This window comes from Neoarius graeffei, chromosome 28 (assembly GCF_027579695.1).
Source record: "Neoarius graeffei isolate fNeoGra1 chromosome 28, fNeoGra1.pri, whole genome shotgun sequence".
Classification (NCBI taxonomy): Eukaryota; Metazoa; Chordata; class Actinopteri; order Siluriformes; family Ariidae; genus Neoarius; species Neoarius graeffei.
This window is the reverse complement of record NC_083596.1, coordinates 14,372,056-14,396,588: the sequence shown is the minus strand read 5'-3', so window position 1 is coordinate 14,396,588 and position 24,533 is coordinate 14,372,056. Positions and strand designations below refer to the sequence as shown.

The 24,533-nt window shown below is 40.1% G+C and overlaps 1 protein-coding gene across 1 annotated transcript in view; it reads left to right on the top strand.

Moving 5' to 3' along the window:
* The first annotated feature begins 7,771 nt into the window (after positions 1 to 7,771).
* Positions 7,772 to 24,533, top strand: part of LOC132875413 (14-3-3 protein epsilon-like) — a 34,718-nt gene continuing 17,956 nt past the window's right edge. The window contains exon 1 of the mRNA XM_060912188.1: positions 7,772 to 7,978. Within this exon, the coding sequence (XP_060768171.1) occupies positions 7,918 to 7,978 (61 nt within the window). The 5' untranslated portion in view covers positions 7,772 to 7,917. The remainder of the gene's footprint in view (positions 7,979 to 24,533) is intronic.

Here is a 24,533-nt window from a genome sequence, read left to right as displayed (position 1 = left end):
CTGGAAACGGGTGGAGTGCCTACTTCGGGTCAGGGAGGAATTGGTACCTTAAGTGGAGGAGTTTAAGTATCTCGGGGTCTTGTTCACGAGTGAGGGTAAGGGGAAGCGGGAGTTGGACAGACGGATCAGGGCAGCATCAGCAGTGATGCGGACGCTAAACCGGTCTGTTGTGGTGAAGAGAGAGCTGAGCCAAAAGGCAAAGCTCTCAATTTACTGGTCCATCTACGGTCCCATCCTCACCTATGGTCACGAGCTGTGGGTAGTGACTGAAAGAATGAGATCGCGGATACAAGTGGTCGAAATTAGTTTTCTCCGCAGGGTGGCTGAGCTCTCCCTTAGAGACAGGGTGAGAAGCTTGGTCATTCGGGAGAGACTCTGAGTAGAACCACTGCTCCTCTGCATCGAAAGGAGTCAACTGAGGTGGTTTGGGCACCTTGTTAGGATGCCTCCCAAGGAGGAGGTTTTCTGGGCATGCCCCACCGGGAGGAGACCCTGGGGTAGACCCAGGCAGGACATGCTGGAGAGATTACATCTCTCGGCTGGCCTGGGAACGCCTTGGTATTCCCCTGGAAGAGGTGGCCGCGGAGAGGGAAGTCTGGGCTGCTCTGCTTAGGCTGCTACCCCTGCGACCCAGACCCGGATAAGTGGCAGAAAATGGATGGATGAATGGAGGAGAAACGAGGGGTTAGTTAGGGAACTACTATTTCAAGCTGCTACAATATCATGTGATGATAGGACCTAATGGACCTCCCACGACTAATTTAACTACAAATTGATAAAAGGCACAATGTGTCATTTGTTAAATTTAAAACTGTAATTTGTAGTGTAAGAGTAAATACAACTTCAGAATGTGCTGTTACTGGAAATGAATTAAAGGCAGGGTATGTAATGTTTTAGAAGCTTTTTTAATATTTCTTGAAATTGTCTTTATATCCTGACATATAAAGCCAATTTCAAGAAATATAACACAATTTTATATCCTGATATGCGCCATGGTAGTGGTTAGCACTGTTGCCTCACAGCAAGAAGGTTCCAGGTTCGAATCTCATGGCTGACAGGGGCCTTCCTGTGTAAAGTTTGCATGTTCTCCCCGTGTCTGTGTGGGTTTCTTCCGGGTGCCCTGGTTTGCCCCACAATTCAAAGACATGCAGATTAGGTAAAATACCCAGCCACTCGAGTTGCACAAGCCAGTGCATACTTGGCACCGGTCCCAAGCCTGGGTAGATTGGAGAGGGTTGCGTCAGGAAGGGCATCCGGTGTACAAACCTATGCCAAATCAAATATGTGGAACAGATCTGCTGTGGCAGCTGAAAGAAGTCGTCGTCGTCTTTATATTCTGACAGCAATGAATTAATTGAATACCCTGATATGTAAAAAGCCCGTCCAATCAATTCATTCAGCCCCAGTAAAATTATGGATGGACTGCCTGTATGTGACCAGAGTCTTCCACAATATTAAAGTGCCATTCCACCATTGGATGTATTCTTTGGCATAAAGTACAATATATTTTGACAACATATATAAATGGTATCACTAGATAGAGAAATCTTTTAGCTTCAAAATGATATATCAAACATAATTTTTTGACAATGACAAGTATATTAATTTTGCGACCAAAGTCACCTACCCTTTTAATTTCCGCGCGTGATGTCATCGGCAGGTTCCCCTTCTTGTGTACCGTGTGGCGTGGCACATATTATCAGCAATGGCGGATAGAACGCGATAAAAATAATACCAATAAATCTAGCTAATACCAATAAATCTAGCTAATACCAATAAATCTAGCTAATACCAATAAATCTAGCTAACTGAAAGATTAACTCAAAATTTTTCGCAATTTTTTTGGCCCCCATATACGAGGAGAAATGACTTTCTCACTTTGGGGGTTTCCTGGTCTAAAAATAGACCGACATGTGGTACACAAGAAGGGGAACCTGCCGATGACATCACGTTTCACTACTGCGCGGAAATGAAAAGGGTAGGTGACTTTGGTCGCAAAATTAATATACCGTATTTTTCGGACTATAAGTCACACTTTTTTTCATGGTTTGGCTGGCCATGCGACTTATACTCCGGTGCGACGTATATATGTTTGTTTTTTTTTCACCGCGGAATAACGAGCTGATGCTGAGTCTGACGACAGCCACGCAGAAGAAGAGGAAACGGCGCTTCATCTGCCGCTGGAGGCAGAGTTGTTCAGAAGCGACACCGAGGATGAGGAATTCAATGGATTTGCTGATTTGGAGTGAAATCATCAGCTTGATAAACTTGATTGACCTGTGTTTTATTATTAATGATAGGCCTATAGTTATTTAAATAAGTTATGTAGTGATTTTAGGCAGTGCTTAATTTGTGAAGTGGGAGGTCCCAGAACGCAGGAGGTGGGTGGGTCCGGCGACTCAAAAAAAAAAAAAGGCGGGGGATGGTTTACTATAACTTTACGCACATGCGCTTATTGTGTGTGTAAAATAACAATAATAATAATAATATCAGACATTATGATCTTAGAAAACGGTTTAGTGACAAACAGTTACAGACAGTAATATGTCGTGATATTATATTATAAAATATTAATTTTTATTAGTCTATATATTAAATTATATATTACATTTATCTTCTAAAATAACAGACTGTACTCATCACAACCGGTTTATTTCACCATTGGAGATCAGATCACACAAGACATGAGTTAAATGACTCATTTTAAGGATTTAAGTAGGGGATTTAAAAGCGGTTTTTTTTTTTTTTTTTCACTAGACGGTTGTTTTTACTACCGTACGTGTCTTTGGAGATGATATACCTATAGCCTACTTGACCTCTGATTTGATGAAATAAAATTCGACAAAAATGAAGAATGACTCTCCTCGATGATGACTACAGCTTTAATAACACAGATGAAAGAGCCATGGGGCGATAATAAGCCCTACCGGTAAAAATATTCTAAAAGCAAACTGATTAATGCATCAGTAATAGGCTACTAATATTAGTTATAATAATAATATAGGCTATTAGTAATAACGATAGTGATAGTATTAAAGATAGTAGTAGATATTTAAAATAATCAGACTAGGCTACTTACAGGGCAAAGGGCGCGTTATCACTGCTCAGCTGTTCGTTTATTAAATAAACAATGCAGTCGCGCAGTAACCGCGCACCGCTTATCAGATACAATCACAGATTCTATGGATAGAATAACCCTTCAAAAAAGTGCGACTTATAGTCCGGTGCGACGTATATATGTTTTTTTCGTCTTCATAATGCATTTTTTGGCTGATGCGACTTAAACTCCGGAGCGACGTATAGTCCGGAAAATACGGTACTTGTCGTTGTCAAAAAATTATGTTTGATATATCATTTTGAAGCTAAAAGATTTCTCTGTCTAGTCATGTTGTCATAAAATATATTGTATTTTATGCCAAAGAATACATCCAATGGTGGAATGGCACTTTAAGCGGACATATTGCTTAAGCTAGCTGACAGCACTGTTCATTGTTTACAATAATTATGATAATGCTAGGTGTTTTCTTATATATGATTGAGACATGAGATAGTCCTCAACACTCACTCTCATATCATCAGCAGTAAAAGCCAATTTATACTTCAGTATGGACCAACTAGTGGCCTAGTGGTAGCGTGTCTGCCTCTCGATCGGGAGATCGTGAGTTCTATTCACGGTCAGGTCATACCAAAGACCATCATAAAAATGGTACCTACTACCATCCGGCAAGGCACGCTGCAATACAGATGCGAGTGGGGAGTCAAACTCTCGTGGTTACCAGAGGACTAGCCCCCCACCGTAACCCTAGCTATGTAATAGGCGAGAGGCCGAAGGCTGCGGAAATGGAGATCGGTGCCGCCCGATGCACCACATGGCGCGGGAAGGACTTTAACTTTATACTTCAGCACTGAATCTACGCCGTACCCTACACCTTACCCTGACGTGTACCTCTCCAGAAATCTCACCACACATCATGGTGACACACACTGCAAATCTATTTTCATTATATTGGGTTGAAAAATTGTATTAAGTGTGATGCAGTTTAGCAGTTATCGATCATAATCACAGGCTACTTTAATCCTGCATCTAATCCTGTGGATTTAAAAACACTGGCATATTTTTGTGCCTCGTTCCTGAGAGCGCAGTGGGACTTTGGCTTCAAGCCACTGAATACCTGCTGAATACAGATGAGTTAAAACAGTGCAGAAATGCTTTCAGGTAGAATTCACTTGGTTTATAATTAATCACGTGAAATTTCTTTTCACCCACTAACTTTATTTCAAAACAACGTTTCGTCTGTGTTAGTTTGTCTACATTATTCCAACAGTGAAATACAGAACTCGCATTCTGCTCCTCTTCTATATGGAGAAGCAGTAAATTCTGGTGTTTCATGCAATAGTGCCGGTTGAGGAGACGCGCACTTTACGTGCGAGTATAAATGCTTTACCGTGCATGATCGTTGATACTGTACTTGCGTATAAATTGGCCTGACTCAGGCAGTGCGTGTTCATGTGTTTTGGAGGAGGGGGGTGGGATACTTTCAAAATCTTGCTTACTGTTGCTGGTTTCTCCAAAGTTACCTACGCTGCCTTTAACTACACAATAATGGAATCTGGCCATCCTGTTGTTGATTATTTCACATTCGTATTATAAGTAAATATGAGTGAAACTGCACTTGTTTAACTGTTACATAACGTCTTTATATTTCAAAATTGTATAACTAGTATTCAGTGAATAAATACGACATTTGCCTGAGTGGTGTTGCTGGTTGTAAATAGTTTTGGCACCCCTCAGTTTTGTAAGCATAATCTAAAAAATTATATATAGATATATTTGCCTGAGTGGTGTTGCTGGTTGTAAAACGTTTTGGCACCCCTCAGTTTTGTAAGCATAATCCAAAAAAAATTATATATACAGTGGGGCAAAAAAGTATTTAGTCAGCCACCAATTGTGCAAGTTCTCCCACTTAAGATGAGAGAGGCCTGTAATTTTCATCATAGGTACACTTCAACTATGAGAGACAAAATGGGGGGAAAGAATCCAGGAAATCACATTGTAGGATTTTTAATGAATTAACTGGTAAATTCCTCGGTAAAATAAGTATTTGGTCACCTACAAACAAGCAAGATTTCTGGCTCTCACAGACCTGTAACAACTTCCTTAAGAGGCTCCTCTGTCCTCCACTCGTTACCTGTATTAATGGCACCTGTTTGAACTCGTTATCAGTATAAAAGACATCTGTCCACAACCTCAAACAGTCACACTCCAAACTCCACTATGGCCAAGACCAAAGAGCTGTCAAAGGACACCAGAAACAAAATTGTAGACCTGCACCAGGCTGGGAAGACTGAATCTGCAATAGGTAAGCAGCTTGGTGTGAAGAAATCAACTGTGGGAGCAATTATTAAAAAATGGAAGACATACAAGACCACTGATAATCTCCCTCGATCTGGGGCTCCACGCAAGATCTCACCCCGTGGGGTCAAAATGATCACAAGAACGGTGAGCAAAAATCCCAGAACCACACGGGGGGACCTAGTGAATGACCTGCAGAGAGCTGGGACCAAAGTAACAAAGGCTACCATCAGTCACACACTACGCCGCCAGGGACTCAAATCCTGCAGTGCCAGACGTGTCCCCCTGCTTAAGCCAGTACATGTCCAGGCCCGTCTGAAGTTTGCTAGAGAGCATTTGGATGATCCAGAAGAGGATTGGGAGAATGTCATATGGTCAGATGAAACCAAAATAGAACTTTTTGGTAAAAACTCAACTTGTCGTGTTTGGAGGAGAAAGAATGCTGAGTTGCATCCAAAGAACACCATACCTACTGTGAAGCATGGGGGTGGAAACATCATGCTTTGGGGCTGTTTTTCTGCAAAGGGACCAGGACGACTGATCCGTGTAAAGGAAAGAATGAATGGGGCCATGTATCGTGAGATTTTGAGTGAAAACCTCCTTCCATCAGCAAGGGCATTGAAGATGAAACGTGGCTGGGTCTTTCAGCATGACAATGATCCCAAACACACTGCCCGGGCAACGAAGGACTGGCTTTGTAAGAAGCATTTCAAGGTCCTGGAGTGGCCTAGCCAGTCTCCAGATCTCAACCCCATAGAAAATCTTTGGAGGAAGCTGAAAGTCCGTGTTGCTCAGCGACAGCCCCAAAACATCACTGCTCTAGAGGAGATCTGCATGGAGGAATGGGCCAAAATACCAGCAACAGTGTGTGAAAACCTTGTGAAGACTCACGGAAAACGTTTGACCTCTGTCATTGCCAACAAAGGGTATATAACAAAGTATTGAGATGAACTTTTGTTATTGACCAAATACTTATTTTCCACCATAATTTGCAAATAAATTCATTAAAAATCCTACAATGTGATTTCCTGGATTCTTTCCCCCCATTCTGTCTCTCATAGTTGAAGTGTACCTATGATGAAAATTACAGGCCTCTCTCATCTTTTTAAGTGGGAGAACTTGCACAATTGGTGACTGACTAAATACTTTTTTGCCCCACTGTAGATATATTTGCCTGAGTGGTGTTGCTGGTTGTAAAACGTTTTGGCACCCCTCAGTTTTGTAAGCATAATCCAAAAAAAATTAATATATTTGCCTTAGCGGCGTTGCTGGTTGTAAAACGTTTTGGCACCCCTCAGTTTTGTAAGCATAATCCAAAAAAAAATTGATATATTTGCCTTAGTGGCGTTGCTGGTTGTAAAACGTTTTGGCACCCCTCAGTTTTGTAAGCATAATCCAAAAAAAAATTATATATAGATATATTTGCCTGAGTGGTGTTGCTGGTTGTAAAACATTTTGGCACCCCTCAGTTTTGTAAGCATAATCCAAAAAATATATATATATACAGATACATTTGCCTGAGTGGTGTTGCTGGTTGTAAAAAGTTTTGGCACCCCTCAGTTTTGTAAGCATAATCTAAAAAATTATATAGATATATTTGCCTGAGTGGTGTTGCTGGTTGTAAAACGTTTTGGCACCCCTCAGTTTTGTAAGCATAATCTAAAAAAAAAAAAAATTATATATAGATACATTTGCCTGAGTGGTGTTGCTGGTTGTAAAAAGTTTTGGCACCCCTCAGTTTTGTAAGCATAATCCAAAATTAGATACATTTGCCTGAGTGGTGTTGCTGGTTGTAAAAAAATTTTGGCACCCCTCAGTTTTGTAAGCATAATCCAAAAAAAAATTGATATATTTGCCTGAGTGGTGTTGCTGGTTGTAAAAAGTTTTGGCACCCCTCAGTTTTGTAGCCATAATCCAAAAAAAAATTATATACAGATACATTTGCCTGAGTGGTGTTGCTGGTTGTAAAACGTTTTGGCACCCCTCAGTTTTGTAAGCATAATCCCAAAAAAAAATTATATATAGATATATTTGCCTGAGTGGTGTTGCTGGTTGTAAAAAGTTTTGGCACCCCTCAGTTTTGTAAGCATAATCTGAAAAAAAAAATATAGATATATCTTTCATATCAAGTTGTAGAGCAGAAACAGAAGTGAGCCACGAGCGCGTGTATGGAAAAGCACTGAGCTCACCGCCCGCTTCCTGTATGGAGTTCCGACGCCATCTTTGGAACATCCATCCCTCTACTTACATTTTTCCCCCACCCGTATTCTGTTTAGCCCCGCCTACTCACTCGTTTTGATTTGATAGATTCCGCATGCTATAATTTGATTGGTTGGGATAATCGCGATCTCGTCCCAGCTCTTCGAGCCAATTATATATCAGGAGGCGTGGCCATGTGGAATACGGGTGCGGAAAAATGACGCGATAGCTAGCTACCGGTAGAGCGGGAAGTCCGGCTGCTGTGGTGTTTCTCCGCTTGGAACCACCGACTGACTCAGACAGACTCGCCCACCTCCGAGCCTTTCTTTTCCCCCCTTTTCGCTCTGTCCCGAACGCTGAGCACCATGGACCGAGAGCACTTTGTATACCAGGCGAAACTTGCCGAACAAGCAGAGAGATACGACGGTAAGTCTGAGTGGAAGTGCTGGGTTTGTGTTGCGCGCGCTGCTTTTTCCACACTTTCTCCTGTTAGCCTGTTAGCTTTTTTTCCCCAGGCCCTTTCCAAGTCATTTTTTTTTAAATAATTTGGAGTTCTGTGTACCTCAGGAACGCGGTGTGAAAATTTTAACATGCTTTACTTCACATTGTTTATGCAGAGAAGATAAGAGTGTGTTTAATTGAAAAGAAGAGACTTTTTTTCCCCTTTAATGGTAAGCAGTTATGATTAATGGGATGGGATGGGGGTAGCGCGAGCTCTGCTCTGCTTATCTGAGGCCTTATTCTCTGTGTTTGTATTGAAACTCGGCCAAACTCAGTCATATTCTTTGGAATTAGAAGGTATTTTAACATTTTATACACGCTCAAAATATTATAGTCTTTATTAACCAACGCGTGTGGTCAGTTTGACCTGCTGAGATTAGATTAACTCTTCATTTCCAGGTTAACAACATGCTAGCTAGCTCCATATCACCGAGTCACGTTGTTATGTTGACTGACTGAACGCACACTTTTTTTTTGTCTTTTAAAGTCATTTTTGCATCTTTATAGAATATACATTTATACACTAATTCATTGAGGCTGAACTTGCACTGCGCTTTATTTTACTGAATTAATTATAAAAGGCGTAAAATAAATGGACACGAGTAATGTTAGACTTAAGCAGCTTGCTAATTTTATTTTATAGCTTGTCCTTTTAACTAGCTGTATACCAGCTCATATGACTCAGTAGTTCAGGTAAATAAAATTCACCACCTCCTTCTTCTTTAACAGCTAACTTTTTATTTTATTAGCTATCCATGCTGCCTTCAAGACACCTAAGCGTTTTATTAACCACCGAAAGTGGCATCATGTGTCATCTATAAGATTTTGGTAGAATAACTGACTAAATAAACCAGCTGGTTGATGAGATATTTATATTTAATAAGCTGCAGAGAAATTGTTTCCATGCCAATCAAACCTATGTAGCAGTGCAGTGGAGGTTGCTTTAGGAGTGAACATGATCAGGGTAGATACTGAGTTAAAGGAAAAGTCCACCCTTGGTTAGTTACAGTAAATATGTTTACACGTTGAAAGAATCGTGCTGTGCTTGGTACCATAGTTCTGAACCGAATTTGTTCATCGGTGCTGTTTTGTTGTTATTCCTGTGAGAAGTTGGATCTTGTGGCCGTACTGACGTCACAAAAGTGCTCACTTTTGTTTGTGTGGTTACAAAGGCGTTTAATAGGCAAACACCTTTCAGTGATCTTAACTATAAGGAATAACACACTGGTTTCACGGTTGCTAACTCCTTAAACACAAGAGTTTCTTTTCTCACTTACTGTTTTAACCAAGAAAGTTATTATTAATGAGAAATCCAGCAATGACGTAAGTAATGGAGACTTTGGTGCAAATGTAAGAAAGTTCCAGGATGCAATGCAGCTCGACTAGTCAGCGAGTCATCTACGAGATGATGAGCAAAGCTAGGTAAATGAAAAATGCTGAAAACGCTAAAGCGTCGCTGCATTGCTCACTTGAACCAAGGGGTGAAATCCTACTGACTCAACTATAAACAGATGGTTTTGTATGTAATGTAGGAAACCATTTAAAATGAAATTAGACTGACATGACCATGAGACATTTAACCTAAAAAAATTTCAGCTTAAAATAAATCTTGGTTGCTGTTGATCATGTTTATAATTAAGATTATTATGCAAGTTGCATTTAGCAGATGTGCTTATCCAGATCGATGTACAGCGTCCTCGGAGCAGTTGGGGGGTTAGTTGCCTTGCTCAAGGGCACTTCAGCCATTCCTGCTGGTCCAGGGAGTCGATCTGGCAACCTTTTGGTCCTAAAGCTGCTTCTCTAACCATAAGGTCATGGCTTCTCCCAAGTTGGTCAGGGTTGGTTGGATTTGTGCGTTCTTTCTTTTGCAAAAGAAGGTTGCAGTGAGTTAGATTGGGCACTAAGAGAGTCTACTAGCATGCTGACATCAGACGCTCTGGTATTACATTGATGCACTAATGCACAGGGATCCCAGACGTCCGCTATTTTTCTAGCCAAAGTGGTGGTGGTTTTTTTTTTTTTTTAAATCTCTTGTATATCCGTTAAAAATGTTTAAGTAAAATGACTAGCAGAATACGTTCTGATTTGGTTTGCTTGTTTAGCGATGTTTTTGTCAGCTTTGTTTGTTCTCGTTGACATTTGGGGACACTCAGAAGTTAAATTGATGTAAATACCGCAAGACTGTACGCGATAGAACGAGAAAACAATACGGCTGCGCCCATTTGCTAGAAAATGTGTTTTAACTCCGTTCGTGCTTTTGTTTCTAATGCGTTGAACTTAATTCAATATGTCGTGGAAAAAAGATATCGTCCATAAAAGAGATAGCGGAACAGTGTCCGGGTTAGAAGTAGTATATTCTTCAAAGCTACATTTTCATCTAATTTTTATAAATAATTTTTTTTTTTTTGCCACTTATGTCATTGAGTACAAAATATGGCATCAAATAGATACACGTTATTGTTAAATTCTGTTGCTTTTCTATGTTAAATCTATGTAAAAAATGTGTTCTATAACATCTTTAAATGTTAAAATCTCAACAGCTTCAGGGGGCTTGCAGCCCCCTTGACCCCTGCTGATAGTTTCTTCCATTCCTCTATTTTTTTCAATTACTGCTGGGATCACTGTAACGCATTCCTTGATTATACTTTTTTTTATTATTTATTTATTTTTTAATTTCCATTGCATGAGTTGAACCTTAGATAAGCACCTAGGCTCAGTTCTGTTACTTTTCTTGTCCAGGTACCATGTGAGACGAGCCAGGATGTACACTTGGAGCTAAAAATAGTGCAGATCAGCTAGAACTGTAAAGTCAGACTCCACCGTTTTGCTAACCCTCACCGGACTCACTTTTCACCTGGACAGCATGACACCAGACATTTTCACTATTTTAGTTTAATGTCTTCAAATGTTCTTTCGTTTTACATAGCATTTTTTTTTTCTAGCTTTAGGATGCAACGTCACAATTTTTCATCTGATTAAATGTTTTCGGAAAGGTTTTAGCTCGCTTTGACATTTCAAACCGAAATGTCAAGTGAGGTCGAATACTAAAGTTACAGTTAACTATACAATAATGAAGTGAACATATAGTGAATAATGCAACCACATTGTAGAGCCTGTATAGCGCACTGCATGAGAGAGGGTGATTCCTTATATTTGTCGCATTTAGTTTGCATGCCATTCTCTCCATATTGGATCTTAAAAGTATCAGTGCCCTAGGCTTCGCTTCATGCTGCCATTACTGCATCAGTAAACCTTTATACTCGTCAATGAGTTGGTTGTAAGTCATGAGCTGACTAGTTACTAGTCATCAACTCCTCCTGCTTTCTCAGGTACTCCAGCGTTCTGAAGTCTGATGCGTAACCGTTTAGGGACCTTGTGCTCTAAATTAAACACGGATCCAGTGCACAGGCTTGAATGTGTTGGTGCAAGTTGGGTCACTTTCAGCTATCTGGGGCACTGAAGAGAAAGTGGTGTGATTAGAGGTTGTACAGAGGAGATGTTAAGAGCTGACTGCTGATGAGAATTACATGCTTGGACATGTTTGTATTTTTGAAGTTTTTCATTATTAAGCACTGATCAACGTGTGATGTGGAGTGAGAAGTGGCCTTTCTGTGAAGTACACTTTTTCAAATTTGCTGTCGTCCGATCATTAGGGGTCGGTGTCTGGTTTGACCTGTTCACCAGGTATCCGTTTACCAGTCTGTAAAAACAAACCATTCTGGTCATAAAACATGGTGGTAGTTTCATTACGTTAACATTCACCTTTTTTCCTCTTTAATGTCCCTGATTGTGATATTGTAGGACGATCACAATATATGCGAGTTCTTTTTCGAGTCATTAAATGAAAAGTCAGGTTGTTACACATGGTTTTGGAGCAACTTCCATTTTTTTCAGTGCCTTATCCTGTTGTATTTCAACACGACTACCCTCAGGAAAAGTTGTCAGTTTTCTACTGACTAGTTGCTCAACTTGACCGACAAGCTGTTACTCACTTGAGGTTATAAATGTGTTAAACGTTATATCACTTTGTTAATAATTCTGGCTTACTATTACCCCTTTTCCACCAAATCAGTTTCAGGGCTGGTTCAGGGCCAGTGCTTAGTTTGGAACTGGGTTTTCTGTTTCCACTGACAAAGAACTGGCTCTGGGCCAGAGAAACCGGTTCCAGGGTAGCACCAGCTCTTTGCTGGGCTAGAGGAAAGAACTGCTTACGTCAGCGGGGGGTGGAGTTGTTAAGACCAACAACAATAGCAAGACCGTGAGAGGGTGCCATTTTTAAATAAGCGACGAGATATCCTGGATGCAGTAAAGCAGCAGTCATCCATTATTGTTGTTGCTGCTGCTTCTTCTTCGTGTTGTTGTTGCTTCGATGTTCGCGCCAAGGTTTATGCAAACGCAGCGACGTAACTGACGTATACAGTGACGTAATGACGTGGCTCCCCTTAGCACCCTGAGCTATGGAAAAGCAAACTGGTTCTCAGCTGGTTCGCAAGTTGAACGAGTTGTGAACCAGCACTGGCCCCGAACCAGCCCTGGAACTGATTTGGTGGAAAAGGGGTATATTAGTGTCCCAAAGTCTGTGGAGTCCCTAGTTTAAGAAGAAATTAAATAAGTATTCACATTTGCTTGTGCTGATTTGCAGAATTAACTTTTTACTGGTTTGCTTTTTGAGTGCTTCCTTTTTTTGGTCAGGGTATGCCAATAGCTGAAAGTGCAATTTTAATACGTAATTAAATGAAACCTGTAGATGCGGGAGCCTTACGATGGATTGGTATTTTATCCAGAATGTTCCTAGGAGAAACTGCAGATCCACTGTGATCATGACCATGAAAAAGCAGGTACTGAAGACGAATAAACGATTTAAAAATCAGCAGAGCTGTACGATATTGAGTGATACTTTCTACTTTGGTTTCAAGTTGATTGGGGTTCATCATACTGTTCTTAACCATTGACTTGGAACTTGGAGTTATAGACTTCCATTACGGCGCTCTTGGAGAACATGGATGAAGATCTGCAAGTTATTGAAGTCTTCCTTCCAGAACCTTCTATGCAGCCGGCAGGAACCCAGGAGGCAGCGGGTACAGCTGGGTCTGAGCCAGCTGAGCTCGCAGGGGGAGGAATGCAGCCCTGCGTGTGTGAGAGAGTTCAGAGAGAGGGGGGACACGAGGAGGTGGTTCTCCTTCTCTTACTTAAGGACAGGCTCATCCTGTCCCGTCCCGTCCCATTCGACTTGTCTCTCCAGAGGGAGCAAAAAAAAAAGAAGTCCCGCTAGAAAAGGTTCCCGCTCGACATCTCATCTTGTTCCTGTTACTCGGAAGTGCAGTTCACCCAACCTGGGAGAATTCCCGTGCAGTGGTGTAATGGTGATGCCCTCCTTTTCCTTCCCCTCCCCCCTTTCCTGCTGTGTAGTTCCACAAGTCTTAGACCAGCCTCGCCTGTCGGACTACTTTACACACCCAGTAGAGATTTCCACCCTGCTGCTGGTATTTGTTCTCTGGTAGTACTTTTGCATGATTTAAAGATACCAGGCTAAAGTTTTAGTCATTCTAGTTGAAATGTGCAGTTCATAAATCCATATTTTTTTTTAGCTCAAACACTTAAAACTTAACCAGGATATCTGGGAGCACCGGTATTGATATGATTGTTCCTGCTGTACCTTTTTAAGAAGGAAATCATAATCATGTTTGCCGTGACTAGATGTTTTGCATCAACGCGAATGCCATTTGCACAGGAAGATTTGTATCAAGCTCAACTTTGGTGGACTGCTATGAATTTGCATCATTAATCAGTAGCACAACTGCTTTGGCAGCATTGACCTGTATTGCAGCACAAAGACTGAAAAATGAATGCACGTGATTGGCACTATCTTCTCCGGTGTATCCTCACCACAGTAGCCCTTTTTGCACAGAGATTCCGTGATACTGGCGTAAAAAAAAAAAAAAAGGCACCTCAAGATTCCGGCTTTAGTGATTTTACAAAGAACCAAATAAAGCTGGTGTGAAACTGTGCCAGGGTGTGTTTTTACACTCTGAGCCGATGTTCTGCAAACAGAGGCGTGATGTGCCGTAAAGGAGCTCGTCTAGAGTGACGTATCTACACATCGGAAATACAAATACCCTGAGAATGCTGGAGCTGCTTTTAAAACAACGGAGGGTGAACTGAATGTTGAGGTGCTTTTCTTGGCCTCATATTTATACCTTTCTTCAAACACAAGCAAAGTTACTGAGCATCATATGCAACATGTAATCACTTCTGTTAAATAATTTGTATTTAAGCAGGGTTTTTTCTAGAAAAATTTAGTATGAGGGCGCTCACCATGGCAAGGGAACGAAGCGGGGGGGATGGTGCCGGTTGTTCCCCCCCGCCGTGCAAAGCCTTTGAAAAATGCTCCAATGGGACATTCTGAGGCTATCTGAGAGGGAAATTGTAACAAATTGTCTGTCAACATTGAAAAAGAAAGAAGTAATCATCTTCTGCCCCGGACAGTCTTTGGCTTTCTTCCGCTTTGTGCCGCGGGAAGACATCTTTAAATGCCCAAGTGTCAACAAAAACAACTCGCGAGCTACTTCTGTCAAAAGCTCCCGCGCCGGTGGGTGAAAGGTCATTCAGTCTTGAGAAATCTCGCTCTACAAGTCAGCTGACCTTGTATGTAACCCATGTCAAATCTCGCGAGAGCAGCCGCGACAAGTAAACAACATGGCACCTCAGTCTGGAAAACGCCAATTCGGATTGTTTTTGCGCCGTCTGGCGGTGTACCTACTATGATTGGAATATTTTTGGAGCAATTATAACGTATTTGATGATCAGACACATTGTCACATAGTGTTGCTGGGATGTTTTCACGGAGTCGGTAAGGGGGCGCACGCCGAGAGTAAGAGGGCGCAGCGCCCCTGTTCCCCCGTTTAGACGAAAGCCTGTTAAGGGTAGTAACAGCATCAAAATGAATGACATGTTTGTGTCTTTTGAGCACAAACTGAGCTGGCTTTTCGGGGAGTAAAAGTGTTACAGAAAACGAGAGGGAGGTAGGTAACAAGGAGGTGAGGAGTAGAGAGACTTGTGTGAGCAACTTGTTTATGGATCAGGAATATGTTGGAATAGAAAGTGACGAAGTAGGAAGCGATTTGAGGCAGAAAAGCACGTGGAACTTGGACGCTGTAGATGAGATGGTTTTGTCACCCCGTGCTGCCTGTCCCTTTTCACACAGACGGCGATTCTGGCTGTTACTACAAGTCGTTTGCGCTCGGAGGCAGAACGCAAGGCTGAGTAAAAGAGCAAGATTCCTGCCTTGACCAGGCTATGTAAAAGGGGCTAATACTGCTAGGTGCAGCAGAAATGCTAAATCATGACCACGTTGCAAACTGCACCAGATGGGACATTTTTGTCACTAAAAATGTATTAAGGTGTACTCTGACTCCCAGTACGTTTGACCCCCGGTGTCCGGGATGGTTTAGTGTGATCACGGCTTGCTGCACCTGGGCGTGGTTCATTTGGACCATTTGGAAGAGGTGCATTTGGGTGCTGTTCAAGTTCTGTGCATGAGCCTAAATGAACGCTATAGCTGCACTTTTCAATTCATCGGAGAATATGTGGGTTAATGATGGGTCTGGTTCTCACCTTGTTGTTGAACATGAGTTGTCGGTGAGTAAAGCTGCATCGGGGTGATGGTACGGTCCCGAGTGTGCTTACAAAAAGTGCGACGTGGAAAAACCGCAGGCCAGCGAGGGAGGGGGCCGATTGTTCTCAGGAGCAGCGCAAGGCACTCAGTCCTAGTGCGAGTACGACCTTTGTGTGAATCCTAAATTTGGTAACGGAAGTTTTTTAAGAAAGGCTGCATGTTTCACTGAGGAGTAGTTACTGATTTGTACTCGGGCTCTCCTCAAAAAAAAATGAAACAAACCATGCATCAGCCTTGGCTCAGAGTTCTACTATGTTATGCTACTCTACATTCCCATTCCGATGATATCATCCCCCTGCTTTCAGTGCTTATCTTCAGAGTGCATTTGTCTGTCTGATATAGGCAGCTCCTCTGGGACAGGGTTATGAATCAGCTCCTTGCTGCGTGTTTGGGCTCGCACTGTGCATGCCTATCACCTGAGAAATGGCCATAGGCTCATGCATACAGAGCGCTGCAGCATGTCCGAGCATTAGAGGGTGTTTCTGCTCTTTTTTTTTTTTTTTTTCTCCTCCTATTCCTATGCAGTAAATCAGGTGAGCATTATAGAATGATGATGGGTCCTTTTCTGCATTCTGCACAAAACGTGCTGGCAGTCTACCAGCCTCTCCATTAGAGAGAGAAAGCGAAGGAGAAATGACACTGTTAAAGGGCGTCTTCTGGTAATCTCTTTAATAAAGATTTAAGAGCGGGCAAGAAACAGTCCAAAGAAACTACTTTATGCACAAGGATTCCTGAGCAAGGGCTTTGTTAATGTTTTTAGGTTTTCTGTCCTCATAGGCACCAATTGCTTGCTGGATATATTTTTAATACAAGTAGATTGTCAAGATTTACTGGGTTCGCAGAGCTTTCATTAGTGAAAGTTCATTCAGATTGCATGGCCAGTGATGTTCTTGCTTTTGGGTTTTAAATCCATTCAGCCTCCAACCAAAGCTATTTTTTTCTTCAACATTTAACCAGATGGATAAAATGCATGATTAAATGAAACATTTATTGATTATATGGAATTAAGTATCTGCGTAGCAGCAGAATAGATCTCAAGAATCAGCATTACTTGTGTATTAAATACCCGTGATCAGGGCTCGAAATTAACTATTTTTCTTTGTGTCCCCCAGTGGTCCCGAATTCTGTGTTGTATTGTCCCGAATGGAAGCAATAGTGTCCCCATTTTTTTCCTCTCTGAAATAACCAGTGGTTAATATTATCATATGAAGTTACTATTATATTTGTAACTATGCGATTTTGAACCCTTTATATCATATCATTTTTACAATAAGTCACAAGACACAAGCGACACATGTCCTATACATCATCTACTTCAAAATTACAGTTATTGCATTTTCAGTTTATTAAACTTTGGCGATCTCACTGTATGAATAGATACCCGTTTATCAGTGGTGTAGTCTACGTGATACGCAGGTATACGCCGTATGCCCACTGGAAAAGCTCAACGATTTCCGTATACTCACTGAAGAGCTCAGTGATTTGCGTATGTGCATACGCCTACCGAAAAATATATTCGTTATTTGAACTGGCCAAACCAACGTCAACATTGTCAGATGAATGTTCCACAGTTCCATTCCTAGATGCCTGTGTTCACCAAACGCGCTTGAGCGCTACAAGCGCCTCTTCAATTCAAATCCTATGGGCTTCATTTATTAGACGCTGACAGAGCCGACTCAGCACTCAAGCCGTTGCGAGTTGATCCAAGAGCAGAGAATTGACCCTTCCGGGAGCTCCGCTCCCCATAGCAACTGTTGCTATGTCAGTCAAGCCAGCCGTCTGTAGACCCCTTCGCAGTAAACGTCATTAATAAGTAAGAGGAAATTGCGCGCGCAACCTGGACCCAAAAAAGACTCAGCGACGGTAAAGACGAGAAGAAAGATTTGGAAGAAATGTCTAGTTGTTGTGTTGTCGGGTGTCAGAATCGTAGCAGTGATGGGGTTAAAAATGTACAGAATTCCAGCAGGATCTCACCCATTCCAAAAAAATCGCCGACGTCTATGGCTACAAGCCATCAAACGTGTAGACTGGGATGAAAGCACCATCAAAAATGCGCGGGTTTGCAGCGCCCACTTCATCACAGGTAAGATCAGGCTATTTATTAAATCTTTCTTTTTTATTCTTTCTAGTCTTCCTTTATTGATGTAGCAAAATACTTTGGTAGCGTTTGTCTGATTAGCTGGGTCATTGTTACACAATGTAATGAATATTGTTAGCATGTTAACTTAGCTTTGCATGCAATTTTGTTTGTAGGAGAGGTCTCGCTTGACTCAAGCAGTCCAGATTTTGTGCCATCATTATTTGTGTATGCCGAAAATCACAATTTTAAAGCAAGGATGGAAAGGTAAAATTGTGTGGCCTCACTCTAAATGCCAACTTACGTTGACCGCTCTAACCTAGCTCCCGCCCCGTTCAGTTTCATTTCTGCTCTCTGCCGCTCGCTTTTTACGCGCTCTGATTTCTCTTAGCTGCACTCTTTACACTATCATTGTGGATATGTTGGATGATGTAGGCACGAAGTTTTTCGTGGGTGTACACTGAAGTCTTGTCAATAAGGTACGAGTATATATCTGGCCATTGTATACCAGGGAACTTACTAACATCGTCCGTCCACTCTTTAATTAAATACGGATCCGGTAGCGATGTCCACTTGTTAGAGTTAACTTATTTATGTAGCATTCTCGATCTTGTAACGACAATTGTTTTGCATAATCTGACAGCTCATAATGCCGGTCTATGGGCAGCGCCATTGTTTGAGTCCAGGCTGCGCGCGCATCCTAGCAACGGTCGGTTTGTTTACAAACATGCGAAGGGGTCTAGTTGCTAAGCAACAGTGCTTATTCAGTCATGACAGACCACGCGGCATTATCTAGCATTCAGTCAAGCTTGCGAAATCATGAAACGAAAACAAACGACACTATTTCAGTGTTTTCAGAAGTGTCCTCAGCAATCACTCTGTAACACAACCAAGGAGGCAATGCAGACCTCAAATGCCAGAATATAAAAACACCTGGAAAGTCTTGTAGACCAGGGCTTGTGGACTAACACACTGAAGGGCATTGCGTATTTGTTAATTAAATTAATTTTTTCTTCTTTGAAGCAAACATTTGTTTTAGCACATCTAGGATGTTTTCTTGTTCATTTAAGCTGATGTGCTGAATAGATAAGAAATAAGAAATGCATTTAATATGTTAAAATATATTATTGTGTGATGTGTGTTTAATTTACATGTCAATATGTCAAATTTTCTTGATACATGAAAAATAAAAAAAACAATGATGGAAAAGCCCACTTATCTCAAGTTAAACGGTGAATCAAAATTTAATAAATTTTGTACATTTAAACCACATTTGTTTTGCATACAGTAGATCTGTACACAAAACCAGTTTCAAGATGCATATTACTATGCATTAGGCAGTGATGGTGCTCATGAGGTGTTGCTTTCAGGTTATCGGACAGTTACAAGATGGATGAGTACAAGTATAACAGTATAGCCACAACACACGTACGTGTGTGTGTGTGTGTGTGTGTATGTATATATATATATATATATATATATATATATATATATATATATATATATATATATATATGGGTCATTCCGTGCCAACTCACCTAAGGGTCCCCACATCACCGTCTCAGATTTTGCTCAAAAAATTCTATAATCAAGAATCATATGTTTGTACCACACATGCAAAATATTAGCTCCCAATTCATTGTAGTTTTGGAACTACAGGCCTTTGAAATTTTGATGTCAAAATACCACATGACGAAATGGCTCTTTCCCCAACTTCAGAGACCCATAACTTTTTATTGCAGCTATCTAGACAGTTGTGTTTGCAGATTCTTACTGAATGATACCCACTCTTTTCAAATCTGTTGCCACAAAGCCTCTGAAGGACATACGTTTTGCATAATAGGAAGCCAAAAATGACGTTTTGGCCAAAATCACTTAAAATTCATTAAAACTCTAGGGGGCATAGTAGAAATATGAAGCTAGTTAGATTTTTTTCCTCATTACATAGTAATTGTAGGGTTGTTATCTGTTCACAGAAACATATTTTGCCATGAAATTTCAATTCCTGAATTAAAAAAATTTTTTTTAACATCTTACGTCCTTTCCGAGGGGGCTAAAATAGGGCATTTTTGCCATCTTATTTGGTCATGTGGCTAGGGGTTTAGGATCTTCTAATTTTTTGTGAAGATGCTCTCATATAAGATGTAACTACTCCCTGATTTTTTTTAACAAACGCCCCTTGCTTCATATTTTAATAATTTGTTTTGTACATGGACAGTTTCATCATTTTTCACTTTTTTCCACATTCAGAACTCTGTAACTCTAAATTGGAAGATTCCTACTAGCAGCTATTTCAGATTTACATACACTGACACACAAATTTTCATATTTTAGTAGTAGTATGCCCAAGAAATTCATATTTTTCTTTCTATTGGGACCTAAAAACAGCTATTTGGCCAAAAATGACAAAAACGCTGGGCAGGTTTTAATAAACAAGGGAATAATGAAGGGGTGTTTTGCACACAAATTAAGGCTTATAAGAACCTAATCTAGGCATACACATTTCCTGAACAACTTTTACTGTATTGTATAGTATTTTTTGCAATTAGAAAATTTTAGGTATAATTGCAATTTTTGTTGAATATCCTTGGAAAATATAGAAAAATAACAATTCTGGAGTAGTATTTTTAATATACTTCAAGGTTGTGTAAGCACAAAACATTTAGCAATGAGGTTTTATTTACATATTAACACATTCAATGATCCATGATCATGATGTTGAAAAACATCACAAGATTTGTACATAATTTAAAGTCAAATATGGGCATCCGTGATAATGGATAATTCATTCACAGGCAGTACAGTTTCATGTGATGTGCTAAGACACTCATAAACTGTCATCTAGTAGTACATAAGTTAAAACTTAAGTCTTTCACAAGTTTGAAGTCATCCTCTGTTAGTTGGTATTGGCGTCCCCCACTTTTTATGTTTGGGGCCTCTACCACACAAAGGACATGAAGCAAAGGCACCCAACATTCATCTTTCCTGCTTTGTGGTGGCCATGAGAATGTGTTGCCTCGTCCTTGTCTCATGAAATTGACATACACATCATTTTCTTCTTCATTTCTGGTGACAATATTTCCAATGTACCATTTTCTGTCATAAACACAGGCAATATATTTGCCCGGCTGGTACATATTTGGTGCAGATTGGGACATTTGGCTTGGGGCCTGTAACTGGGACTGTAAAACTGGTGTGGTTTCAGGTCCTATGTCCACTACCGATGATGCAAGTCGTAACTATTATGATTTCAAATAACAGGAATGTAAGACACATTTTTCAATTAAAAATCAACATTTGCTAAGGATATCATTGCTTATATATATATATATATATATATATATATATATATATATATATATATATATATATATATATATATATATAAAAAGTCACCACATCTTTAATTTATGAGGAAAATAGCCCATTCCCTCCAGAACTTGAAAAATATCAAGTCAACATTTTTGTCATTTTTGGCCAAATAGCTGTTTTTAGGTCCCAATAGAAAGAAAAATATGAATTTCTTGGGCATACTACTACTAAAATATGAAAATTTGTATGTCAGTGTATGTAAATCTGAAATAGCTGCTAGTAGGAATTTTCCAATGTAGAGTTGCAGAGTTCTGAATGTGGAAAAAAGTGAAAAATGATGAAACTGTCCATGTACAAAACAAATTATTAAAATATGAAGCAAGGGGCGTTTGTTAAAAAAAATCAGGGAGTAGTTACATCTTATATGAGAGCACCTTCACAAAAAATTAGAAGATCCTAAACCCCTAGCCACATGACCAAATAAGATGGCAAAAATGCCCTATTTTAGCCCCCTCGGAAAGGACGTAAGATGTTAAAAAAAATTTTAAAAATTCAGGAATATAATTTTCATCGCAAAATATGTTTCTGTGAACAGATAACAACCCTACAATTACTATGTAATGAGGAAAAAAATCTAACTAGTTTCATATTTCTACTAGGCCCCTTTGAGTTTTAATGAATTTTAAGCGATTTTGGCCAAAATGCCATTTTTGGCTTCCTATTATGCAAAAAGTATGTCCTTCAGAGGCTTTCTGGCAATAGATTTGAAAAGAGTGGGTATCATTCAGTAAGAATCTGCAAACACAACTTTCTAGATAGCTGCAATAAAAAGTTATGGGTCTCTGAAGTTGGGGAAAGAGCCAATTTCGACATGTGGTGTTTTGACATCAATATTTCAAAGGCCTGTAGTTCCAAAACTACAACATAATTGGGGGCTAATATTTTGCATGTGTGGTACAAACATATGATTCTTGATTAGAGAATTTTTTGAGTAAAATCTGAGACGGTGATGTGGGGGAGTTCCTGAAATTTAGGTGAGTTGGCACGGAATGACCTATATATATATATATATATATATATATATATATATATATATATATATATATATAAATAAAATGTGTGAGTATAAATTTTTATATATATATATATATATATATATATATATATATATATATATATATAAAAATAAAAATGTGTGAGTATAAATTTTTTTATATATATAAATAAAAATGTGTGAGTATAAATTTTTATTTATATATATATATATATATATATATATATATATATATATATATATATATATATATATATATATAAATAAAAATGTGTGAGTATAAATTTTTTTTTCCCGGGGGGGTTGCATGGCAAGCACGGAGTATACCCACTGCAAAAAAATAGACACCACTGCCGTTTATTTAAAGGGGCCAACTAGCTCATTCAGAAAATGTTTCAACTCCCTACATCTGCAGTACACTTCAGTTGAAAATAAGACCCCTTTTTATGTTCATTTCATCTACTTATACCTTGAATATCTGTTGGCATTTATAAGGCCAACTTATAATTTTCACCATTACCGTTATCCATTTTATGAACTTTCGCTGCCGAAACGTGGGTGCAAATGTTAGCAACATCAACATAGTGGCAGGTCCGAGCCTAGTTGTGCTGCTGACTGACTAAACTTTCTGAACTAGAAAGACACCAAGAAAACTCACTTATTCTGTTGAACGGTATCTTCCGTCAATATCATCCACATCATTCCTGTTGTATTTTATAACGTGTCTAACAGTGTTCATTAAGTTCATTCAGTTGCTAGCGTTGCCTGCAGACCAGGCGATGACACTTTGGATCCTGAAGGTCCCGGAGACGTTATGTCTGGGCTTTCAGTTTCTTCCCCGCGGTCGGTCCGCTTCAACCACTTAAGCATTTTTGTTCTGGCAAGAGTCGGCGCAGCGTGTGCGGTAGCAATTCCATTCCAAGTCCATATAATGCGGCCGAAGATTCTAGAACAGAATGCGCTGCTCTGTAGCCTACCGATGCAGGTGCATCGAAAGTGTAGCTACTAATGTATTTTTCGCTGTTAACGTTTTAAAATTAACAAATTAGGTGAATGTCTACGTATGTGTTACGGCTTTGTAAATAATATTAATGTTTAACTTTTTTTCTAGATCTATTTTTTTTCCATTGTCCCGGGATTGTCCCAGATATGATAATTTTGTGTCCCGATGACATTTTTTATAGTCCCCGGGACATCGGGACACCGTTAGTTTCGAGCGCTGCCCGTGATGCATCAAAGGCAGCGTTTCCCCTAAGTTTACTGGCTTGGGGGCGGGGCTGGTGTTGAACTCGACACAGTCGAGCTATGGAGTGGGGCAGAACCCTGAACACTTCCATGAAAGCCTGTGATTTGTTATGCACAAGCTAGCCAGCTGATATTAGTGTTCATTATAATGAGTTTGCTTTCTCAAAACAGCCAACTGTTTGAGTGATTATAGACTTGACCAACTAGTGTGTCGGTGTTGATTACGCTAAAGTTAATACAGCTGGAAATGCATTTCACGTAGTTAAGAGAACTTTTATTTACTGTTCACGTTGTGTGAGCCGCCTGTACCGAACTTGTCTGAGTTTTCCAAAAGTATCGAAGCACAAGGATCGTTAAATGGTAGAGCGAGCAGCACAGTGAACACGCTGTCTCTTAGTTAAAAGGCTTTTGGGAAACCCGCCAGTGAAACGAACGGTGCTGTCGCCATGTGAGGAGACCTTCCCAAGTAGGAATTCTGAATTGAAGGGTCATTTTCCTTTTGGATTTAGAAGCATGTGTTGAACGCAGAATTAATGTTGCACTACCATCACAAAATATGAGCAGTATGTACACTAGTCTAAAATCCTTCCTGCTCCATGCCATCGGTCGCATTGGGCGGCGCCCATCTCTGTTTTCATAGCCCTTGGCCTCTCACCTATACAGCTAGGGTTTGTGAAGGGTGGGCTAGTCATTTGGTAACTGTGAGAGTTTGTATGTACACTGCCTGGCTTTAAAAAAAAAAGTGTCACAGTTTGGATTTAAATAAGGTAGTAATTAAGAGCCTTTGATCGGATAATTACTGCAGTGATTTTTGGCTGGCAACCGTTCTTTTAACCCTAATGGCCTTTACACCCTGGCTCCAAAAAATTAATTTGTGAAATATTTGCACAGAGTATGCATGCAGAGTCCAATGCAAGTTATTTTTAAAGGAGAACTGAAGTCATCTTTAAACTTGCTTTATTTCTTAATTAATGTGTTATTCAGTTATGTTTTCGGTTTTAGTAACCTTTATATCGTGACTCGTATTGCAACTAATTGCAATTAAATATTATACGTATCGGCCTATTCGGTTTTTAGCCATGTCGAATGTAGTTCGTTTGGTCCACAGCAGGTGTCA